This window comes from Spermophilus citellus (assembly GCF_964194105.1).
Source record: "Spermophilus citellus genome assembly, chromosome: 5".
NCBI classification, from domain to species: Eukaryota; Metazoa; Chordata; class Mammalia; order Rodentia; family Sciuridae; genus Spermophilus; species Spermophilus citellus.
Window position 1 is genome coordinate 158,107,714 of NC_138186.1, and position 25,074 is coordinate 158,132,787.

At 41.3% G+C, this 25,074-nt stretch overlaps 1 protein-coding gene and 1 long non-coding RNA gene across 2 annotated transcripts in view; one reads left to right on the plus strand and one right to left on the minus strand.

Moving 5' to 3' along the window:
- LOC308650085 (UL16-binding protein 2-like) overlaps positions 1–24,581 on the minus strand; it is a 238,767-nt gene extending 214,186 nt beyond the window's left edge. The window contains exons 1-6 of the mRNA XM_081296026.1: positions 24,393–24,581; positions 21,905–22,136; positions 21,395–21,658; positions 20,899–21,174; positions 20,198–20,320; positions 18,775–18,905 (exon numbers count right to left, since the gene is read on the minus strand). Of these exons, the coding sequence (XP_081152152.1) occupies positions 18,898–18,905; positions 20,198–20,320; positions 20,899–21,174; positions 21,395–21,658; positions 21,905–22,046 (813 nt within the window). The 5' untranslated portion in view covers positions 22,047–22,136; positions 24,393–24,581 and the 3' untranslated portion in view covers positions 18,775–18,897. The remainder of the gene's footprint in view (positions 1–18,774; positions 18,906–20,197; positions 20,321–20,898; positions 21,175–21,394; positions 21,659–21,904; positions 22,137–24,392) is intronic.
- The window catches only part of LOC308650088, a 60,955-nt gene that overhangs the window by 32,614 nt on the left and 3,267 nt on the right, over positions 1–25,074 (plus strand). The gene's annotated exons all lie outside the window — the stretch shown is intronic.

The following is a 25,074-nucleotide window of genomic DNA, read 5'->3' on the forward strand; positions in this document are numbered from 1 at the left end:
AGCTACCTCGGTCCCGGTCCCGCGGCTTCCACCGCAGGCTCAGGGTCGAGAACCTGTTGCGGGGAAGTGGACTCGCGGCAGAGCCCGCAGGGGAAGTCTGGGGAAGTGTCCCCATAAGTTCCAACACACAACTCACTGGAGGGTGCCACCCAGAGAAAGTAAGGCGGGGGCAGAGGTTTCTTAGCAGATTGTAAGAATGAGAGGAGCGCGGACTGCACCTGTCATCTTTAAGGTGCTCAGAGCTTTGCTGGACCTGGGCAGTGGTCAGAGCCTTTAATGGTCGAGGCCCGGCCTCCTGCAGCACCCTACCTCCCGCATCTGGCCATATTTTCGCCCCGTGGTATTTCTCCCCATGCTCCCCGGTCCACCGTGTCCTCACAGAATCATCATTCGGATCTCCGTGGCGGCAGAAGTCTGCCCTTGTCCCACTTCCTGTATGGAGGTGGCACTGGGGACCTAGAGAAATCAATCAATCTCTCTCTCTCTCTCTCTCTCTCTCTCTCTCTCTCTCCCACACACACACACACCCCGCCATCCCGCTCCCTCCCATCCTCCTGCCCAAATGTTTTGTCTTTTTTTTCCATTTCTTGGGCTACCTCGGTCCGGTCCGGTTCGGTCCCGAGGCTCCCACTGCAGGCGCAGGGTCGAGAACCTGCTGCGGGGACGTGGACGGTGGGACGGAGCCTTTAGGGGCAGTCTGGGGACTGAGGAGGGGACGGAGGTGTTCCCTTAAGTTCTATCCTGCAGTTCTGATAGTGGCGCCACAAGAAAGTAAGGAGGTAGCAGAGCCTGGATGCTAAGAATGAGAGGAAGGCGCAAGGCACCTGCCCAGGTCTTGGTGCTCAAGAGCACCTGGAGACCTTCACCTGGGTCTGAGCCTTTAAAGCAGAGGCTCCGCCCCTCCACAGATCCCCCCACCTCCCTCCCCCAGCGTCTGGCCGTAACTCCGTCCCCTTGTTTTTCCCTAAGCCGCCAGGCCCAGGTGTCCTCCCAGAATCTGTGTTAGGATCTCTGAGTAGGCAGTCATGTGCTCGGGTCCCACTTTCTAGGATTTCGCGGGGCGGAACACGGGGCGTCCCAGGGACTCCTGCTGCCTCCCGGCCATTGCCTTCCTCCCTTCCCGCCTCACTCTGAGCTGCTCTGGCTATTGCTCAGAGAAGGTGGACCCAAAGCAAAGGGTAAAGTTGGGGCCTGCAGCCTCATCCTCTTTCCTGCCTCCTTTTGGAACTTCCTGGGCCCAGGTATTTCACCACCTGAACTATCACCGAACTCATCCCCTTTATTCTAAAAAGACCCAAGAATTTTGGTCCCCCAATAAAATCCGATCTTAAATCAGCGTGGTTGAAGGCAGATGATAGCTAGCCTACCATCATACCATCAGGGGTAGTGTTTAGTAGATTCTGGGCCCCTGGAGCCTAAAACCTTCAGGAAAAACTGTCTACAAACAGCAAAAGCAACTTCTCTTTTAGGAAAAGTGGCCACAGTCAGACAGAAAATGACATCTCTACCTATGAGAGAGAAAACATTCAACCTTTGACTTTCAGAGTCTGGCTTATTTCTCTTAGCATGATGTTCTTCAGTTCATCCATTTATTTACCAGCAAATGATGTAATTCCATTCTTCTTTGTGATTGAATTAAACCCCACTGTGTAAATATAGCGCATTTTCTTTATTCATTCAACGTTGGTGAGCACCTGAGCTGTTTCCATAAGCAAACTATTGTGAATTGTGCTGCTATAAACATTAGTATGCACATATCATTATAGTAAGATGATTTTAGTTTTTTTTGGATAAATACCAATGAGTGGAATAGCTGGGTCATATGACAGTTTCATTCCTAGTCTTTTGAGAAATCTGCATACTGCTTTCCAAAGTGGTATAACAATTTGCAGCCCCATGAACAATGCATAATTGTTCCTTTCCCCCCACATCCTCATCAGCAATTATTGGTATTTGTAGTTTTGTTGATTGTCATTCTAACTGGGGTGAGATGAAATCTCAATGTAGTTTTGATTTGCACTTTCCTGATTGCTAAGGATGGGAAACATGTTTTGATATGTTTCTTGGTGATTTGTGTTTCTTCTTTTGAGAAATATCTGTTTAGATCTTTTGCCCATTTGTTGATTGGGTTATTTGGGCTTTTTTTTTTTGGTGATAAGTTTTTTGGGGGTTGTTTATATGTTCTGAATATTAATCCCTTGTCAGAGGAACAGCTGACAAAGATTTTCTCCCATGATATATGCTCTCCATGGTCTTAATTGTTTCCCTTGCTGTGCAGAAGCTTTTTAATTGGATAGCATTCCACTTATTCATTCTTGGTTTTGTTTCTTGTACTTTGGGCATCTTTTGAAAGATGTTGGTGCCTGCTTCCAAGGCAGGTGTAGGGTGGAGAACCTGATGCAGGACATGGATCGGTGGGTGGGACAGAGCCTGCAGGGGAAGTCTGGGGACTGAGATGGATATGGAGGTGTCCCTTAAGAGGGATCCCACAACTCACTGGCCAGTGCCACCCAAAGAAAATAAGACTAGAGCTGAGCCCAGATGCAAAGAATGAGGGCAGAGCTGACTGCACCTGCCTTGGGTCCCAAGCTCAGGAGCACTGGGAAACCTGCCTCCTGGTGTCCAGCCTTTAAAGACCCAGACACCTCTGCTCCTGTGCCTCGCGCCCTGGGCAGAGATGTTTGTGTGGGACCACACCTGTATTCCACTTCCTGGGAGGGCATGGGCCTGAGGTCTCCCAAGTGACTCCTGCTGCCACCTTGCCACTGGCTTCAGCCCTCCCTGCCTCACTCACTGAGCCACCACAGCTGTTACCCAGAGAAGGTGGACCCAAAGCAAAGGCTAAAGTTGGGGCTTCCAGCCTCAGCCTCTTTCTTGCCTCCTCTGGGGACTTATTGGACCCAAACCATCTGCATTCCCACCTTCACACTCATTCCTTTTTATTCTGAAAAAAAAAAGAAAAAGAATTTCCATCCCCCAATAAAGTCCCATCTAAAATCAATGTGTTTGGAGGCAGTTTTTAGGTAGCCTGTCATCAACAATAGTTTTGTTGATAGTTTTTCTGTGCCTATGGAGCCAAAAACCTTCAGGAAAAACTCTCTGAAAGCAAAAGCTAAAGCACCTTCTCTTTTATGAAGAGTTCTGACAGTCAAACAGGAAATGCCCAGCTCTGCTGCCAGCTTGAAGCAAAAATCATTTTTTTTTCCTTTTTCTTTTGAGGTACTAAGGATTGAATCTGGGTGTGCTCCACCATGGAGCTACATCTTCTGCTCCTTTAAACAATTTTTTGTTTTGGATGGCAAGTTCCTAAATTGTCCAGGCCAGCCTTGAACTTGAGATCCTCCTGCTTCAGCCTCCAAGAAACTGGGATCACAGGGATGTGCCACAGTGCCTGGCCACGATTAACCTCTTAAAGTTTCTTTTGGTCACTTTCATTGTTTTCTCAAGATCCAATCATTTAAATGTCTATCCAACCACCAGGTAAGCACCATTTAAATAACTTCAAATACACATTTCAGTCCAGTGTGGGGATGAGTGAAATGATCACATGAGTCTGAGAAGACTCTGGCTTCTTGATGAGTGGTCCCTGGTCTGAGATACTGCCATTCAGAGGTTCAGACACAGGACCCCATCTCATGGCCTGGGCCTCAGGCCTGTGACATCAGAGAAGGGAGAACTAACTACTGAGTTAGGAAAGTCCTGGTGAGGGATCAGTTTGTCTAAGAAGGTGCGTCCATTCACCTTCTTTCCACCAGAGGGCACTAACAGACAGAAGTTAGTATTGATGCAGGAAAATGTTTAAAAATGGGAGTGCAATACTCATCAGTCAAAATATCATGACTTCTACTTCCGAAAGTACAATCTCCAACTCACACTCTTTCAGCCAACTCTGTAGTTGATTCTGTCCCCATTTGGGATCTGGTTTGAGTTTGGCAGCCAGGAATCTCCCTGTGACGCACTTGTTGTACTCAGCTAATCTCCATTCTGTTATTTGATTATTTTAAATAGAATATTATAATTGTATATATAAGCAGATTCACTGTGGTCCATTCATACATGGACATAGCATGATTTGGTAGAATTTGTTCTCTATGTCTTTCCCTCCTCCCTCTCTCTATCCCCTTCCTCTATTGCCAACTTGGGTCTTCAAGGGGAAATATTCTTTCTATGTTCAAAATATTTTAGCCCACTTAGCAGACAAATTCTAAAGCTGTCTTTTCAAGGTTCTATCTCTTGGTTATTCAAACACGAATCTAGACACAGCTCTGAGAGCATTTTGTAGTTGTAGTTATCAATCAGTTGGCCCTCCAATAGAAAGATCTTTCCAGGTTACCTGAGTGGGCCCAGGGCCATCAGATGAGCTCTTAAAATAGAGGACTTTCTTTCTCAGGCTGGAAGCAGGAAGGAGGAAGCGAAAGGAGAAGTTTGACTCTAAGCAAGAGAAGGATTAGATGTGCTGTTGGTGGGTTTGAGATGTGTGGACCAGAGAGAGGCCTCTGAAAGTGAAGGAGTGCCCTGCTCACAGCCAGCAAGGAAGTGGATTCTGCCAACCATCTGAACGCCCTTGGAAGCACATCTTTTTCAAAGCTTCTGCATAAGAGTTCAGCTGTTCAACATCTTGATTTTGACTTTGTGAAATCCAAAGTGGAGACATCAGTTGAGCCAACTCAGATTTCTGACCTATAGAACTGTAAGATAATAAATGTGTTGATTGAAACAGCTAGGTTTGGAGTTATTTGTCATGACTGTGATACAAAATGAATACCAACCCCTTCCCATTTAAATGAGAATTTGCCTGGATATAAAATTCTTTTTTTCAATGCTTTAGAAATAATACTTCTTAGTTCTCATGTGACCAGGATGGCTGTCCAGGAGTCTGTTGCTGTGCTTGCTTCTTACTTGTTTCTCAGGGCCATGTGGGAAGGGAGCCAGAAGGCTGAACTGGTTTGTCACCTCTGCTGAGTTTTGCAGTCTACTTGGCTGCTGGTCATGGTCTCTTGGAGGTGGGGAGGTTTAATTTCTTTCCCTGCTTCTTCTTAGGTGCACTGGTAGATACAAGAAATTCATTGCTTTTGTTTTATTCAGCTGCTACAAGTCTCATCTTCCCCTCACTTTTATAAAGATCAAATTCATTGAGGTAATTTAGAATAACACTTCTTTTTGAATTTAAAGTCCCTTATCTTGGGGAGTATGTTAGAAATATGTGGGCATTTGTCTAATTTGGTAATTTAGCATATTACCAGGCTACAGACATAAAAAGAGATGTATGGTATGATTTCTGCTATGAGTCATCTTACCAACCTGTAAATTCTGAAAATCACATTTCCATGTTGTACTATCTTCAGGTTTTCTGAAGGGAAAAAAATCTTTTTTTTTTTTTCAGTAAAAACACTTAACTTTAGACAAAATGAATTCTGGAACTATAGTTCACTTTGACTTCCAAGATTTTATAGATTTCATAAAACCAGTCCATGTTATCCTAGATTTATTATAATTATGATAGGTATTTTAATAAAACATATAATCCTTTTAGGCCATTGGAAGCACATATTAATCATAGGCTTTAACACTAGTCATACTGTCAGCTTCATTCATGAGACATAATGAGATACTTTATGACTAATGGAAATTTAAAAAAAAATTTTTAAATTTATTCTAATTTGTTATACCTGATAAAAAATGCAATTCAATTCATAGTACACATATAGAGCACAATTTTTCATTTCTCTGTACACAAAGTAGAGTCACACCACTGGTGTCTTCATATATGCATTCAGGGTAATCATATCCTTCTCATTCCTCCATCTTTCCTCCCATTTCCCCTCCCTCTCCCTCTTTCCCCTTTACCCTATCTAAAGTTCCTAGATTCCTCCCATGTTCCCTCCCTACCCCCATCATGGATCAGCATCCACATATCAGAGAAAACATTCAGCATTTGTTTTTTTGGGATTGGCTTACTTCACTTAGCATGATATTCTCCAACTCTTGTCCATTTACCTTCAAACACCACAATTTTATTCTGTTTTAATGCTGAGTAGTACTCCATTGTGTATTATACCACAGTTTCTTTACCCACTCATCTATTGAAGGGCATCTAGATTGGTTCTACAATTTAGCTATTTTGAATTGTGCTGTTGTAAACATTGATGCAGCTCTGTCACTCTAGTATGCTGTTTTTAAGTCCTTTGGGTATAAACTGAGGAGTGGAATAGCTGGGGCAAATGGTGGTTTCATTCTAAGTTTTTCAAGGAATCTCCATATTGCTTTCCAGATTGGTTGCATCAATTTGAAGTCCCGCCAGCAATGTATGAATGTGCCTTTTCCCCCACATCCTCACCAACACTTATTGTTGTTTGTATTATTGATAACTGCTGTTTTGACTGTAGTGAGATAAAATCTTAGAGTAGTTTTGATTTGTATTTCTCTAATTGCTAGAGATGTTGAACATTTTTTCATATATTTGTTGATTGATTGTATATCATTTCAGAGAAGTGTCTATTCAGTTCCTTGGCTCATTTATTGATTTTTTTGGTGTTTAGTTTTTTGAGTTCTTTATATATCTTAGAGATTATTGCTCTCTCTGATGAGTGTGTGGTAAAAAATTGTTCCCATTCTGTAGGCTCTCTATTCATCTCACTGACCATTTCTTCTGCTGAGAAGAAGCTTTTAAATTTAAATCCATTCCATTTATTGATTCTTGGTTTTAATTCTTATACTATAGGAGTCTTATTCAGGAAGTTCGGCCTAATCCGACATGATGGAGATTTGGGCCTATTTTTTCTTCTATTAGGCGCAGGGTCTTTGGTTTAATTGCTATGTTTTTCATCCATTTTGAGTTGAGTTTTGTGCATGGTGAAAGATGGAGTTTTAGTTTCATTTTGCTGCATATGGATTTCCAGTTTTTCTAGCACCATTTGTTGAAGAAGCTATCTTTTCTCCAATGTATGTTTTGGCACCTTTGTCTAGTGTGAGGTAACTGTTTTTATGTGCATTTGATTCTGTGTCCTCTATTCTGTACCATTGGTCTACAAGTGTATTTTGGTGCCATGCCATTTTTGTTACTGTTGCTCCGTAGTATAATTCAAGCTCTGGTATAGTGATGCCACCTGCTTCAATCTTCTTGCTAAGGATTCCTTTGGCTATTCTGGGTCTTTGATTTTTTTTCAGATAAATTTTCATTGTAGAGGTCTTTGACCTCTTTTGTTGAGTTGATTCCCAAGGGTTTTTTTTTTTTTTTTTTTTTGAGGCTGTTATAAATGAGGTAGTTTTCCTAGTTTCTCTTTCAGAGGATTTGTCACTGTTACACAGAAATGCCTTTGATTTATGGGTGCTGATTTTATATCCTGCTACTTTGCGGAATTCACTTATTAGTTCTAGAAGTTTTCTCATTGAATTTTTTGGATCTTCTAGGTGTACAATCATGTCATCAGCAAGTAGTGATATTTTGAGTTCTTCTTTTCCTGTTTATATCCTCTAATTTCTTTCATCTGTCTAATTTCAAGAACTATGTTAACAAGAAGTGGTGTAAGAGGACATCCCTGTCTTATTCCAGTTTTTAGATGGAGTGCTTCCAATTTTTCTCCATTTAGAATGATGTTGGCCTTGGGCTTAGCTTATATAGCTTTTACAGTGTTGAGATATCTTCCTGTTATCCCTAGTTTTTCTAGTGTTTTGAACATGAGGGGGTTCTGTATTTTGTCAAATGCTTTTTCTCTATGTATTGAAATGATCATGTGATCATATTTCTATTGATGTGATGAATTACATTTATTGATTTCTGTATGTTGAACCAACCTTGTATCCCTGGGATGAACTCCACTTGATTGTGGTGAACTACCTTTTAAATATGTTTTTGTGTTTGATTTGCCAGAATTTTACTGAGAATTTTTTCATCTATGTTCTTTAGAGATATTGGTCTGAAGGTTTTTTTTTATGTGTCTTTGCCTGATTTTGGAATCAGGGTGATATTGGCCTCATATAATGAGTTTAGCAGTGTTTCCTCTTTTTTATTTCATGGAATAATTTGAGAAGTATCAGTATTAGTTCTTCTTTGAAGGTCTTGTGAACTCAGCTATGTATCCATGTGGTCCTGAGCTTTTCTTGGTTGGTAAGCTTGTGATAGTGTCTTCTATTTCATTGCTTGAAATCGATCTGTTTAACTTGTGTATGTCATCCTGATTCAGTTTAGGCAAATCATGTCTCTTGAAACCTGTTATTGACTTTGATATTTTCTATTTTAATGGAATACAAGTTTTAAAAACAATTTCTAATTATCTTCTGTATTTCTGTCCATCATATTTTCTTTTTCATCATGGATGTTAGTAATTTAAGTGTTCTCTCACCTTTTCTTTGTTAGCATGGCTAAGGGTTTATCAATTTTATTTATTTTTTTCAAAGAACCAACTTGTGGTTTTGTCAACTTTTTCTTTTGTTTCAATTTCATTGATTTCAGTTCTGTTTTTAATTATTTCCTGTCTTCTACTGTTTTTGGTGTTGATTTGTTCTTCTTTTTCTAGGGCTTTTACATGTAATGTTAGGTTATTTATTTGTTGACTTTTCTTTTTATTTTCAGGAATGAACTCCCTGCAATGATCATTCCTCTTAGTACTGCCTTTATAGTGTCCCAGAGATTTTGATATGTTGTTTCAGTGTTCTCATGTACCTCTAAGAATTGTTTAATCTTCCTTTTTGATATCTTTTGTAATACATTGTTCATTCAATAGCGTATTTTAGTCTCCAGGTGATGGAGAGTACTTTTTATTTTATCATTGATTTCTAATTTCATCTGATTATGGTCTGATAAAATTCAGGGTAGTATCTCTAGTTTTTTTGTATTTGCTAAGAGTTGCTTTGTGGCATAATGTGTGGTCTAATTTAGAGAAGGATCCATGTGCTGCTGAGAAGAAAGTGTCACTTGTTGATGGATGAAATAGTCTATATATGTTTGTTAAGTCTAAGTTATTGATTATGTTATTGAATTCTATAGTTTCTCTGTTTAGCTTTTGTTTGGAAGATCTATCCAGTGGTGAAAGAGGTATGTCAAAGCCACCCAGAATTATTGTGTTGTGGTCTATTTGACTCTTGAATTTGAGAAGATTTTGTTTGATGAATGTAGAGGCTCCATTGTTTGGGGCATATATATTTATAATTGTTAAGTCTTGTTGGTGAATGGTTCCCTTGAGCAGGATGTAAAATCATTCTTTATCCCTTTTGATTAACTTTGGCTTGAAGTCTACTTTGGTACAAGGGTGGAAACCCCTGCTTGTTTCCACAGTCCACATGAGTAGTATGTTTTTTCCCACCCTTCACCTTCAGTCTCTGGATGTCTCTTCCTATGAGATGAGTCTCTTGAAGACAGCATATTTTTGCATTTTTTTAAAAAAAATATTTATTTTTTAGTTGTACTTGGACACAATGCCTTTATCTTATATTTTTTATGTGGTGCTGAGGATTGATCCCAGTCCTCCTACAAGCTAGGTGAACAGTCTACCACAACCCCAGCCCTGTTGCATCATTTTTAAATGCAATATGCCAATCGGTGTTTAGGCCATTAACATTCAGGATTATTATTGAGACATAATTCATATTCCCCGTCATTTTTGTTTATTTTGGTTTTTGAACTTGACTTGGTTTCTCCTTTGATTATTTTTTCCTTTAGTGTAGTTCCTGACTTTGCTGATTTTCATTGTTGTTTTTCATTTCTTCCTCATGGAACATTTTGCTGAGGATGTTCTCTAGTGCAGGCTTTCTAGTTGTAAATTATTTTAACATTTGTATATAATGGAAGGTTTTTATTTTCTCATCAAATCTAAAGGTTAATTTTTCTGGACAGAAGATTCTTGACTGGCATCCATTTTCTTTCAGAGCTTGGTTTTTGTTGTTCCAGGATGTTCTAGCTCTCAGGGTCTGGTTTGAAAAATCTGCAGAGATCCTAATTGGTTTCCCCCTGTACGTAATCTGATTCCTTTCTCTTGTGGCTTTGAAAATTCTCTCCTTATTCTGTATGCTGGCATTTTTATTATAATGTACCAGGTAGAGGGCATCCCCATGAGCTCCCTCACCCCATCCTGCATGCTGGGACCCTGTTCTTGTTCTAATGTGACATAAGGTGGTTTGATTATTTCACTGCAGAATCACCAAAGTTAATGACTACTACTTGTGGCTTTTCAAATATATTTCTTTTTCCTACAAGCAGACAGGCAAACTTGGGATAGGTTATGGGAACACTGTTCTCGCTAGGAAAAGGAGAGCTGTGTCCGTGTATTAATGCTTATCTTCAAAGCAAATATGATCCCTTTTACGTTCTGCTGCTCCCAGTGTATGTCTTACAATCTTCTTGAAGTTTCTCCCAGACTAGAGCATCCTACAGGTACTTTTCTTCTTAGCTCTGCTTGGCAAGCTATGGAATGACTGTTAGATTTATATGCAGCCAGCTTCCTGTTGTTGAAGATAAAGATTGTCTCTGGTTAGTTACTTTGACAGAAAGAGAAGGTTGCAATAACCATACATGTATGAGCCTCTAAACAATTTCCTAGAATAAATTGCTGTGCAAATTGATACAATTTAAAAGTGCATCATTTCATCTAGGGCAATGTTTTGTAAAAAACTTGTAATTGTTAAGACCCAGCATTGGCAAGGGAAGTTGAAACTCTTACTATAGTAGGAGTGCAAACTGGTACAACTTTTCCCAAGAAGAACATGACAGTATTCATTGTGAGTGTAAAAGAGAATTTCCAGTGGAGAATACATTCCCAATACATGCTTGAAATGTATCCTCCCTGTGAGGGTAACAAATAATTCCATAAAACGTTTTATCTTGAGTGTGTGGCTAATACCAGAGGATGCAGGCTTGCATGGGGGAGACAATTTATGCAGTCTATAGGATATATTTTAATTGTTTGATTATTCAATGGGATAGAAGAGGGGTGTTAACCACTGACCCACATCCACAGCCCTTTTTGTATTTTATTTAGAGACAAGGTCTCACTAAGTTGCTTACTTAGGGCCTCACTAAATTGTTGAAGCTGGCTTTGGACTTGCAATTTTCCTGCCTCAGCCTCCAGACCTGGTGGGATTATAGGCATGTGCCACCACACCTGGATCTCTTCTATTTTTAATTGGCTGAGGCTTTAATTTTTATTCTCTTAAAAAAGTGGACCGATAACATTGTGTTCATTTGTCATGTACACTGTATTGCTTGAAATATGTATATTTATTCCAGTCTTCCTAGCTATCTTTATCCTATTAGGTTTTCCAATAGGCATCCTGTTCATAAAGTACCATCAGACTATCTGGATTGGTCTCTGCTGCAGCTGTTGGACCCTTACTTCCCACTATATGACCAGGATTGCCACAGCTTCCCTGTACGGGTCAGAATTTTACAGTGTTCCCTGGGCCAGAGTATAGGGCAACCACCAAGATCTGCACATCTTTTTCTGTGAGCTCCTCTTTGTTTCTTTATAGCTGCTCTAGTTGATCCAGTTCTGCAATTGCTTCCTATGTTTTTAGTGGGGCAAGACAGGGGCCTGCCTCTTGTGAAAGGATCCAGAATGGTGGTGAAGCTGATGTCCACCTCCACTTCACATTTTCCACTGTAGAAACCCTGTTTGTAGGGGTATGTGCTGTGTGTGGTTTCGTGTCAGTTGGGGAAGGGAAAGCATGGGAAAAGCAAACCATTTCTCTCACTGTTTGAATCCTGCTTTTCTTTTTTTAAGTTTTGGGATTCAATAATTTTGTTTTATTTATTTGTTCTAATTATTTATAGAGGACAGCAGAATGATTCATTATAAACAAATGGAGCACAATTTTGAGCTTCTCTGATTTGTACACAAAGGAAGATCACACCATTTGTGCAATCCTACATGTGCCTAGAGTAGTTTCATCTTTCCCACATGTTTCCTATTCCCATGGCCCCTCTCCACCCCTGCCTCCCCTTTGGCCAATCCAAAGTTCCTCCACTTATCCCATGTCCCCGCTTCCATTATGAATTGCACCCACTTATCAGAGAAAACATTTGGCCTTTGGTTTTTTTGGGATTGGCTTACTTCGCTTAGCATGATATTCTCTAACTCCATCCATTTACTGGCAAATGCCATCATTTTATTCTCATTTACTGCTGAGTAATATTCCATTGTGTATATACACCACAGTTTCTTTATCCAATCATCTATTTAAGGGAATCTAGGTTGATTCCACACTCTAGCTATTGTGAATTGTGCTGCTATAAACATGGGTATGGCTCTATTACTGTAGTATGCTCTTTTTAAGTCCTTTGGGTATAGACCAAGGAGTAGAGTAGCTGTATCAAATGGTGGTTCCATTCCAAATTTTTAAAGAAATCTCCGTATTAATTTTCAGATTTGTTGCACCAATTTGCAGTCCCACCAGCAAAGTATGAGTGTGCCTTTCCCTCTACATCCTCACCAACACTTATTGTTATTTGTATTCTTGATAACTGCTATTCTGACTGGAGTGAGATGTAATCATAGAGTAGTTTTGATTTGTGTTTCCCAATTACTGGGACATTGAACATTTTTTCATATATTTACTGATTTACTGTATATATTCTTCTGAAAGATGTCTGTTTAGCTCCTTAACCCATTTATGATGGTTTTTTTGGATTTTTTTTTTTTTGGTGTTAAGATTTTGAGTTCTTTGTATGTCCTGGAGATTAGTGTGCTATCTGATGTGCATTTGGTAAAAATTTGCTCCCATACTGTAGGCTCTTTCTTTACTTCATTGATTGTTTCTTTTGCTGAGAAGAAGCTTTTAAGTGAATCCATACCATTAATTGATTCTTAATTTTGTTTCTTGTGCTTAGGAGTCTTGTTAATGAAGTCAGGGCCTAATCTCTCATGATGAAGTTTTGGGCCTACTTTTTCTTCTCTTAGGCATAAAGTCTCTGGTCTAATTCCTAGGTCCTTGGTATACTTTGAGTTGAGTTTTCTGTATGGAGAGAGATAAGGGTTTAATTTCATTTTGCTGCTTGTAGATATCCAGTTTTCCCATCACTATTTGTGGAAGAGGCTATCTTTTCTCAAATGTGTGTTTTGGGGGCCTTTGTCTACCTATGAGATAACTGTATTTATGTGGGTTTGTCACTGTGTCTTCTATTCTGTACCATTGGTCTACATGTCTCTTTTGTTGCCAACATCTTGCCGTTTTTGTTACTATGGCTCTGTAATATAGTTTAAGTTCTGGTATTGTGATGCTTTCTGCTTCACTCTTCTTGCTAAGGATTGCTTCGGCTATTCTGGGTCTCTTATTTTTCTAAATGAATTTCATTAGTGCTTTTTTTATTTCTATTAGGTATGATATTTTAATTTTTAAAATTTTTAGTTGTAGATGGACACAATACCTATATTTTACTTATTTATTTTTATGTGGTGCTGAGGATCAAACCCAGTGCCTCATGTGTGCTAGGCAAGCACTCTAACATTGAACCACAAATGCAGCCCATGATGTTGGGATTTTAATTGGTATTGCATTGAATCTGTATAGCGCTTTTGGTAGTATCACCGTTTTGAGACCATTAATTCTGCCTATCTAAAAGCATTGTTGCAGGAATGGATGAGGCAGGGCACTGAAGATAGCAGGAAACAGTTTTATTTGGCTGCAGCCAAGTTTAGAGGGTAAGCTTTCACTGTAATCAATTAATCCCCTGATTTTGAACAACCAATAATAAAATAATTAAAAAAAAAAACAATTAATCCCCTGAACCCTGAGTTCAGGTCATTTCAGAACTTCATATGCAGCATGTAAGGGAAGGGGCTCAGGAGCTCACAGTCTGCAGAAGTTCACATAAAAGCAGATTTTTCTTTCACTGTTCTGGGCAAGTTAACCCTTCAAGGACAACACCTGATAAGGGGAGAGCTTCTTCTCCACTTTCTTCCCTCCTCCTGCCAGATGTTAACATGGAGCCCTGTTGGTATCTTCTCTTATCTTAGAAATGTAGATATCTCCATAAAACTCCAGCTCAAGGCCAGAGGCCTTGTTAAAGATCTATCTTTTTTTTTTTTAATGCCCCAAAACACTCCTTGGAGTATGTGTTTTATTTTGCCTTTGCAAACACTTTCTACAAACTACTATACTGGATAAATATTTGTGAAAAACTTGTAAAGGGGTGTTCAGCACCTGGACTGCTGATTTCTTCCAGGCCAATGGCCAAGTAAAATTGAGCAACTAGAAAATAGGAAGTTTACGTACATTGAACTCTTTTGTAAAGTCTCTTTTGCTGATAGTCCTAAAATCAATTATGGTGAAGATTTCTGGAGAAGCTTGGTTAAGATATTCTGTGGAGGAGGGGTTGCCACTACAGCATGGAAAAGCTTTCCATCTATCTATCTATCTATCAAGATAATTTTCTTGTATTTGTTAGATTTTTGGGGGGAAAGGGGAAATTAAGTCCTAAGGTAATTAGGGTCTGTACCTGTTCGAAAGTCTGAAATGATTACTTTGTAACTGGTTAAATAAGCAACTGTTATTTAAATCTACCAATATATATGACACCCTAAATATATGTGACTAGGTTTATGTATGCGTCTGAAAACCATAGCTGTCTAAACCTTGTGTATGTGTTTTGTAAAAGTTTATAAAATGAAAGTGTCTTGAAGTTTAATGGCAAGATAACCACTAAGTGCACTCTTTTATACATTATATCTGATATTGAAGGGCATGCTCTCAATTGAAGACCTGTCTTATATATGTTTGCTTTGAGTAAGTCAATTTCTTATCATTAACCCTGTTTCCTAAATGTATAAGAGATTTAACGCTATTGATTTTGTTAACCCCTACAGACCTGTGATTACTGTTACCATACACTGTGGATTCTAAATTGCACTTTAAAAGTTACACTTAGTTAAATGCAAAGCTTTGTCAAGTTGGTGTTCTACAAACTAAAATTATGTGTAACAAAATCTCTGATTTGTATAAAAATAACAAATTTGGTTGGTATTTATTCATGTCATTTGAGGTTTTATAGCTGGATCAAGTAACCTGTTGTCAATAAGTTATATATACAATTTGGTTTTACTCTTCACAAAGGAATTGGAATTTAAATGCATTTTTGGAAGCTAGTAAGGAGAGCCTGATCTGTTTAAAAGTGAAATTGTAAAACATGGAAGCATTTTTGTCACTTTTTCCACAAAAAGAAAGTTAAAAGCTCTCTTAGCCTTTGTTTGATTCATGTTTCAGATGTAATGTTGTATTGTATTATTTGTCCCACTTAGCTAAGATAAGAAACTTATTACAGAGAGAAGTAGAAGAAGATCTTAGAAGATGGAAAAATATACCCTGTTCATGGATAGGCAGAACTAACATCATCAAAATGGCGATATTACCAAAAGTTCTCTATAGGTTTAATGCAATGCCAATCAAAATCCCAACGTCATTTCTTGTAGAAATAGATAAAGCAATCATGAAATTCATATGGAAAAATAAAAGACCCAGAATAGCAAAAGCAATTCTAAGCAGGAAGTGTGAATCAGGTGGTATAGCGATACCAGATTTCAAACTATATTACAGAGCAATAGTGACAAAAACAGCATGGTACTGGTACCAAAACAGGCGGGTGGACCAATGGTATAGAATAGAGGACACAGAGACTAATCCACAAAGTTACAACTATCTTATATTTGATAAAGGGGCTAAAAGCATGCAATGGAGGAAGGATAGCATCTTCAACAAATGGTGTTGGGAAAACTGGAAATCCATATGCAACAAAATGAAACTGAATCCCTTTCTCTCGCCATGCACAAAAGTTAACTCAAAATGGATCAAGGAGCTTGATATCAAATCAGAGACTCTGCGTCTGATAGAAGAAAAAGTTGGCTCCGATCTACATATTGTGGGGTCGGGCTCCAAATTCCTTAATAGGACACCCATAGCACAAGAGTTAATAACAAGAATCAACAAATGGGACTTACTTAAACTAAAAAGTTTTTTCTCAGCAAGAGAAACAATAAGAGAGGTAAATAGGGAGCCTACATCCTGGGAACAAATTTTTACTCCTCACACTTCAGATAGAGCCCTAATATCCAGAGTATACAAAGAACTCAAAAAATTAAACAATAAGATAACAAATAACCCAATCAACAAATGGGCCAAGGACCTGAACAGACACTTCTCAGAGGAGGACATACAATCAATCAACAAGTACATGAAAAAATGCTCACCATCTCTAGCAGTCAGAGAAATGCAAATCAAAACCACCCTAAGATACCATCTCACTCCAGTAAGATTGGCAGCCACTATGAAGTCAAACAACAACAAGTACTGGAGAGGATGTGGAGAAAAGGGTACACTTGTACATTGCTGGTTGGACTGCAAATTGGTGCGGCCAATTTGGAAAGCAGTTTGGAGATTCCTGGGAAAGCTGGGAATGGAACCACCATTTGACCCTGCTATTGCCCTTCTCGGACTATTCCCTGAAGACCTTAAAAGAGCATGCTACAGGGATACTGCCACATCGATGTTCATAGCAGCACAATTCACAATAGCTAGACTGTGGAACCAACCCAGATGCCCTTCAATAGATGAATGGATAAAAAAAATGTGGCATCTATACACAATGGAGTACTATGCAGCAATAAAAAATGACAAAATCATAGAATTTGCAGAGAAATGGATGGCACTAGAGCAGATTATGCTTAGTGAAGCTAGCCAATCCCTAAAAAACAAATACCAAATGTCTTCTTTGATATAATGAGAGCAACTATGAACAGAGCAGGGAGGAAGAGCAGGAAGAAAAGATTAACTTTAAACAGAGACATGAGATGGGAGGGAAAGGGAGAGAAAAGGAATATTGCATGGTAATGAAGGGAGACCCTCATTGCTATACAAAAATTACATATAAGAGGTTGTGAGGGGAATGGGAAAATAAACAAGGAGAGAAATGAATTACAGTAGATGGGGTAGAGAGAGAAGATGGGAGGGGAGGGGAGGGAGGATAGTAGGGGATAGGAAAGGTAGCAGAATATAACAATTACTAATAGGGCATTATGTAAAATTGTGGATGTGTAACCGACGTGATTCTGCAATCTGCATTTGGGGTAAAATTGGAGGTTCATTATCCACTTCAACCTAATGTATGAAATATGATATGTCAAGAGCTTTGTAATGTTGTGAACAACCAATAAAAAAAATAAAAAAATAAAAAAAAGGATTGGGGAGGGCTGGAGTTGTAGCTTAGTGGTAGAGTGCTTGCTTAGTACCTGTGAGGCTCTGGGCTGTATCCTCAGCACCACATAAAAATAAATAAAGGTATTGTGTTCATCTACAACTAAAAAAAATAAAAAAAAGAAACTTATTACATGTTAGAATGGCTGCAAAACAGGCTCAAGGTGAGCTCATTTAGAGTTGTGATAGGGGTGGGGCTTGTCTGGAGTTTGATGATAGCTCCAGTCCCATGGGTATCAGTCAATTGGCTAGGTGAGTTGAAAGCAAGATGCCCTCACATCCTCTTACAATCTCTGACCTGATGAAGCCGACCCTGTCTCCACATCCTGCCCACATCCCTGAATTAGGACACTAAAATGCAATGGGAGTCATCTGATGGCACTCACGCTGCAGAGCAAAGGGGGCTACTGTAATGGGCAGGAGAGTCAAAACAGCAAACAGAATAATCTGACTCCTGCAGCCGGAGGATGTGAGTTCATGGTGTCCCTGGAAGTGAAAGATATGAGAGGTTTACTAAATCCTCACTGGATCTGAGTAAACAGAAGAGTTTAAGACCAAGGGGGAAAATCTAACTGGAATAATAAAAACAGCTGTATTATCTCAATCAATTCCAAGACTTAAGTCAGATTAGAAACCCAGAATGATTTGAATGAAGAGGAGGTGTGTTGCAATGTGTAAAAACTTGGAACACAAATGCAAAATTATGCTTTTAATGTTTTTTCTAACTTGCCACACAGGGATATAAGGCCTATTACCTTGGTAACCACAATCTAGGAAAAATGAAATAACCAGAACTCTTTCTGGCTACAATAAGCAACTATATATCTAAATGCTATATGGACACATTTGGAAGCCCAGAAATAATGCTGGGATTGTTGTGAAGTTGCATGAGCACATTGTTAACTGTACAGGTTATTATCCAGTTACATATCAAAGGATTGATTCAATTTATGTTCTGACCAACATACCAAAATACCTGTCATACCAAAATATGACAGGTATGTTGATCCTTTTCCTATTCCCCACTTGGTACATGTATATGCAAGAAGTTGTCAATTTGATGGTTGTAATAATGGCCCAGTGTGCTTTTAATCTGTGCTCCTGATTATTTCAGATTGTAGAATCTTGGTGCAGGATTATATGCTGTGAATTGCTCATAGCATATACACATATGTCAAAAGAACTGACTTTGGTAGAAATTCTTCATATATTTTGAATATTAATCCTATCCTTGAATTATCAAAACAATTTTTTAAAGTAGAGAGTGTTCTGCTGTGCAGTGTATTTCTTCTTTTTGTTTTGAATGTAAAGATTTGTTTGTTTTTTTCTACTGGGGAAGGAAGAGAACAAATGGAACTGTTTTTTTTTTTTTTTTTAAATTTTCACTCCACTATATATACCCATACTTACATGCATACAACTTACTTCTAATTAAAGGTGAGGTCAGGTTGAGGAATAACAATAATAACAAAAAATCACTATCAAGGGTGATGTACACTCGGGTAGAACCGGGAAAAATTTCATTCCTTAAGCACAATAAAATTTGTTTTGAGCCAGCAAAATGTTTGAGATTTGACATCTAGACTTTGAACCAAAGACCTGGGATTGAGGGCTGATGGTCTAAGGCTAAATCTGAGTCATGGAGCCTGAGAAACAGTGATGTCTTTTCATATCCCAGACAAAGTCTGACATGCTGGAGCCTCTGGATTTGCACTTTCATCTTCATATGTCTATGGAGGAATAGCAGGTAGTACATTAGCAGAAGATGAACATCTTTAACTTTTAGAATAAAACAGATGTTACTCCAACTCTCTGAAGAAATCCTGAGTAAATTCTCCTAGGTGACCCCTCACCAGGCATTCCCATCTCAGAGCCATACTCACCTTGGGTCATGTGTTCCCCTACACCCATAACCCAAGGGTCCTGTAGCCTCTACCACCCTCCTCCCTTTTTTCTCACAGGCCAGAGTCAGCCCCAGCCCTGCTGTAGGCCTTGGTGTCTCAGGACTGCAGCTGTAATGACTGGATCTGCTCCCTGACTGGGAGCCTGTTCTTCCTCTTGATAGGAGGGGCCATAGAACCTGGGGGTGGGGAGAACCCTGTCCAAAGAGAAGGGCCTGGAACCTGATTCCTGGGCCTTGGGTGGGATTGCAGACGACATCTTTCTTCCCCCTTCTCCCTCAACCTCTCCTTACCTGGGAGCAGCACAGCTCTAAAAGTGACTGGCCCTGCCTACTCCCTCCACTCTGGTTAAGTCAGCTGGAGCATCAGACTCCAGCAGCTGCTCAGCCCCACCAGTCTCTGCAGAGGCTCTGCTCAAGGCAGAGGCTGCTGAGCTGGCTCAGGATCTGGAGTCTGCAGGAGGCTGGGTTCCAGGGCCACAGCCCAAGGGTCAATTCTGGAGTTGTAGGAGTCCCCAGAGAGCTGGCATCCTTTGCCTTCATCCCGGACAGACTCTCTTCTCAGTTATCAATTCAACAGCTGGAAATGAGCCTCCTGTGGGAATGCAGCCCTGAACTCCAGCCTTCCAAGCTTGGTTGAGAAAGGCCTTTCCTGCTCCCTATCCTGGAATTAGCCATAGGACCTCTCTTTTTGACTGTGGGTAAGGAGTTCCTTTCTTTTAACAAATTGAATGGAGCTACCCTGCTGCCATCACCCAGGATTGGGTATTTCCTTCCTGTGTTCCTGTTATCTGTTCACCACGCACCACTGGGCCCCTTTTTTTGTAGAAATCTGGTCTGAATCAGACCTGCATAAGCTAAAACCCTTTAGAGTCCACAGACTGCCTTGGTATGGCCCCTCCTCTTTCCCATGATCCCTGACAGGGAGGATTTCTCAGAACTCAGGGCTGATCATGGCCAAGCTATTGCTACCAGTGACAGGAGGGAGGCCTGATTCTTCCATCTCATCTCAGAATGAGAAGGACCAGTCAGAATGCAGACTGGGGCCTTGGGAATTCACTTTCCTGTCCTCATTGCTCACACAGCTGCCCCATGTCTCTCTCTCCATTCTGCCCACAGCACCTGTCAGGAAGATCTGGAGGCCTAGGTGGATGAAGCAGGTGAGGATCAAGAGCAGGACCGAGGGAATAAGGGTGCTGGCTGTGGACTCCTGGGAGACTCTGTCTGAGGTGGTGGTTGAAGGTCCTGAAATGGGAACACAAGAGCATTAGCCCTTGTTCAGAGCAAAATCTGTGGAGATGCCTGCTCAGCTCCTGCTGCCCCACATCACTCAGGCAGGCACATAGTTCCTAGACCTCAGCTATGTGGCAGCTGCTGTGACAGGTCATGAGGAGGAGGGAGACAGGAGAAGGGTCCTGACCTTAAGAAGCTCACATAGATAAAGGGGAAAGCCTGGGTGACATACAACTCCCATCCTTCTGGTGGCAGAATATGAGGTGACCCATGAGGATGGTGGTGGAGAAGGGTCTCAGGAGCTGACATGTGAAGTGATTCACAAGAATTTCCAAAAAGAGATGAGCAAATGCAGACCAAAGCATGTGCATTGAGGAAGAGGCATTAGGGGGTGAGAAGGGAAAAGATGGGAAGACTATACCTTTGGCTGTTAACCCAGGTCTGACTCAAGGTGGATGATGTGTCTTTCTCTCACACACACAGGCACACACACACACACACACACACACACACACACACACACACACATATACAGGTAGCAGCATCTCATGTGAAGGCAGCTCCCACTTCCTCCCCCTCCTGCCAGTTACCTGTTGGCTCCAGCTCTGGTTCCCATTCCACCAAGAACTTCTCAAGCCAGTTTCTACAGTCACCCATTGAGGTCTTGTGTAAGAATTCGGACACTTCCCTGTCATTTTCCCACTTTTCTTTCATCCAGTTGGACCCAGGATGAACCTCTGTCCAGCTTCTCTTGTCTGAGTCAAAGCGAAGCCACATTCGTCCATTGAATCCAAACTGCCAGGAGCCACTGGTGCATCCACTGGATTTATGCTGACAAGTCATCCTCCCCTCCAGGGTCTCGAGAGCTGCACCCATCAGAGAGAGATCAGCCTCCATGCTTAACAAATCCTTTGTCCATCCTGTACCACCTTCCCTGGCCTCCTAATTTGGCTGGTTTTCTCCCCCAAACCAGTCTTGTGTGGGTTTTTTAGCGTGAAAAACATCCTTTTTTTTTTAACTTGGATACAATCAATATCTCTACACCCACAGTCTGCTCTCTCATGCTCCTGGACCATCCTTACTTACCCCTGGCCATGCCATTTTCTGCTTTAATGTCAGCCAGTTTCTGTTTTAGCATATCCCCCATTTCTCTCAGCATGGTGTTTTGCTCTTCCCAGGTGATTGTGGCATTCACTTTCCCTCCCAGGGCACTCATGGATTTGACCTTGTCCAGGCCACAGTCATAGGAGAGAAAATTCTTCTGGTCCACCTGGCCTTGGACTGTACACCATTGCTGTCCAGGTGCTGGCTTAGAATTGATGGTGAAATCATAGCAAAGGGAGTGAGTCCCTATGAAGGAAAAGGCGAGTAAGGGTTGGGCTGGTGAGAAAGGACCCTTTAGGCACCCGCTCCCCATCCCTCTGAAGGGCTGAGCTGGCAGAGCAAGAATGACCCTTCCCAAGCTGTGTGCTCCACCTGATTAAGGTGGGAATGTTCCCCTACTTCGAGGAGGAGGGGACAGCAACCTCATGTCCCAGGACATGGCCCACTTCCCCTCTGCCCTTTGAACAATGCCTACACCCAGCAGCACATCACCTTGCAATGGAGGTGCCAGGCCTGCTGTGAGGGAAAGGCCTGCCTGGCAGAGGATGATCAGATGCAGGAGAAGAGACTGTGTATGCTGAGTCATGGTGGGCACAATGAGGATGGGATCACAGCTGCATGAGAAAGAGTTCATAATTATGGTTCATAGCTTTTAGCTTGAGTGTTAGATGACACTAGTATTCCAGGAGATTTCCTTTTTTCAGGTTGCAATTGATATCCTACCCTAAAAGAAATGGAAAAATCCATAAGTTCAAAGAAAGGCAGTAGAGGAAGGAATCCGAAATATGTGCTTTGTGGCTCAGAAAAGTGTATGTGCCAGGTTAGATGTAATAGAAAAGCCAGTGAAATGCCCAGTCCCCTGTGCTTTATAAGAAAGCCTGGGAGACTCTTATTGATCAAGTGTATTAGAAAATGTCTGGTACCCAAACCCAGAACCAATATTAGCAGAAAGGAAGAAATAATAAGATCAGAACAGAGCACAAATAAATGAATTAGAGACAAAAAGAAGCACAAGAGAGTAATAGAATAAGGAGTTCTTCAAAGAACTAAACACAAGTGATAAACCTTAGCTGGACTAATTAGGCAAAGGAGAGAGAAGACTCAAATTCAGACAAGAGAAGGGGGTCATTGCAAGTGTCATCACAGAAATACAAAGGGTCATTCGAGATTATTCGGAACAAAGATATCCATGTTTGTTATTATTTGCAAAAATTTGGTAACCTAGAATAAATGAACAAATTCCTGAACACTTACACATATATATCTTATCCAGGTTGAATCATGAAGAAAAAAAAAAAACTGAGCTGACCAATAAGAAGTGACAAGATTGAATCAGTAGTAATAGCCTTCCAGGAAAGAAAATACCAATACAAGAGAGCTTTACTGCTAAGTTGTACCAAATATTTGAAGAACAGTGTCTAGTTCTCCTTAAGTTATTCCCCAAAATGGAAGAGAAATAAATTCTTCCAAATACATTTGATAAAGCCAGCATTACCATGATCCCCAAACCTGACAACACACATAAAACTAATCCACAGCTAATATTCTTGATGAATAAAGATGCAAAAATCCTGAACAAAATATCAATCAGCAAACTAAATTCAACTGTCCACTAAAAAGTTATTTAACATGATCAAATTGAATCACCATTCCATGCAAGTGTTGGCAGGGGCTGAGGTGGTGTCTCAGTGGTAGAGCATTTGCCTGTCAAGTAAGAGTCACTGGTTTATATCCTCAGCACTACATAGGAGTAAATCATCAAAATAAAGGTATTGTGTCCTTCTACAATTAAAAAAATAAATATTAAAAAAGTGTTGGCAGTTAGTGTTGTAGATGTCAAAGTAGACACTGGGCATTAATATTAAGGCTGTACATCTGTTGTTAACATTAGAGCAATTCCTGGCTCCCCTCTTCTTCTAAGCTGGGCTGGAAAGTGATTGGGACACTTCAAGTTCAAAGAGTAGAGATCCTGCTGCCAAGCAATACTCACAACTCAGCAAATAAATAGTGAATCTTACCCCATACATGAGCCTCATCTAAGCCTCAACAAAACTTCAACACATAGAACTGGGGAGATAAAAATATGAAACTATGGGGCTGAGGTTACAGTTCAGTTTGGTAGAGCACTTGCCTAGCACCCTGTGAGACACTGGGTTCAACCCTTAGCATCACAGAAATATAAAATAAAGGCATCATGTTCATCTACTATAAAAATATTAAAAGCAAGTAAACAAACAAATAAAATATAAACCACAAAACTCTGAAACTAACAACCAAGCCCCAAGGAGGAACAACCAGAGGAGATCTTAGGTCCCACTCCTGGACATCTACTCATATATCAGAAACAGAAATATACCAACAAAAGGATAACTACAGACAAAGGGACGCATATATAAAAGAGGAAAGAAAATCCATCTCATTTGGTGTGAAAGTCCGAGATCTCAGAAAATATGAGGAAACAAGCAAAAAATCCCCCCTCCCCCATTTACAATCCTCCAACAAAGGATCCCACAGATATGGAAGTGGATGAATTTCCAGATAAAGATTATGAAAAAGTAATTATTAAAATGTCCAATGATCTAAAAGAAGATCTAACAACTGAATAAGAGAAAAAAATGCAGACGAAAGACCATGTTGATAAAGAAATGGCGATATTGAAAAAAACCAATCAGATTAGCTGTAAATGAATGAGACAAGGAATCCAATTAAAAGTTCCCAGGGGACAGCACCAACACGTTAGAGTGCCTAGAAAGCAGCGCTTCCAGCTTTGAGGATAGAACGTCAGGCCATGAAGACAGTGAATCAGCTGACGACCCGGTGCGCAAAGAAGAATCCAAACCCAGGGGACGGCCCTGCCCCGCCAACCCTCCTGCAAGCCTCTGGGCCCAGCGGCCAGGCCCTCAGCTTCCGCTGCACCCCTTTTCCTGTCGGAAGGTGGGGGCTTTTCCCTGTTCCCGTGCTCGCCAGCGCCCACCCCCACCTCGCGTTCACGCTCCTTCGCAAGCCCGCGGCCCGGCCTCCAGACACAGGCTGAGGAGCTGCCGGGCACCTGAGGAAGCTGCGAATCCCGCAGCCCGATCCGCTGGGCCTGGCCGCACCGGGCTTGCTCTGCCCTCGCCCTACTCACCGTCACTTGTCGCCAGTCCACCACGCTCTCCACGCGTCCCCTCGCCCCAGTTCTCTCCCGGCGTTTGAAAACGCAAAGCCCCGCTCGCCGCCCGCTCCCCGCCCCTCCCTTTGCTTCCTTCCGCCCGCCGCAGCTCCCAGCACAGCCTCCCTGCTGGCCTGGGACTGGCTCGCCCAGGACTCCCTCGCCCCGACTTTTGACCCTCCCCGGATGCGCTCGCCCCGGACGCGCTCGCCTGGACTTTTTTTTTTTTTTTAAATGTTTATTTATTTATTTTTGTTTTCGGCGGACACAACATTTTTGTTGGTATGTGGTGCTGAGGATCCAACCCGGGCCGCACGCATGCCAGGCGAGCGCGCTACCGCTTGAGCCACATCCCCAGCCCCTCGCCTGGACTTTTGATGCTTGCCCCCGGACGCGCTCGCCCTGGACGCGCCCGCGCCGACTTTTGCGTGGGGCTGTCTGTCGGAGGGTTCCTCGGGATCCGCGTCTCCGGGGCTCCGGTTGCCGCCTCCTTAGGTCTGGGGTCGTCTGG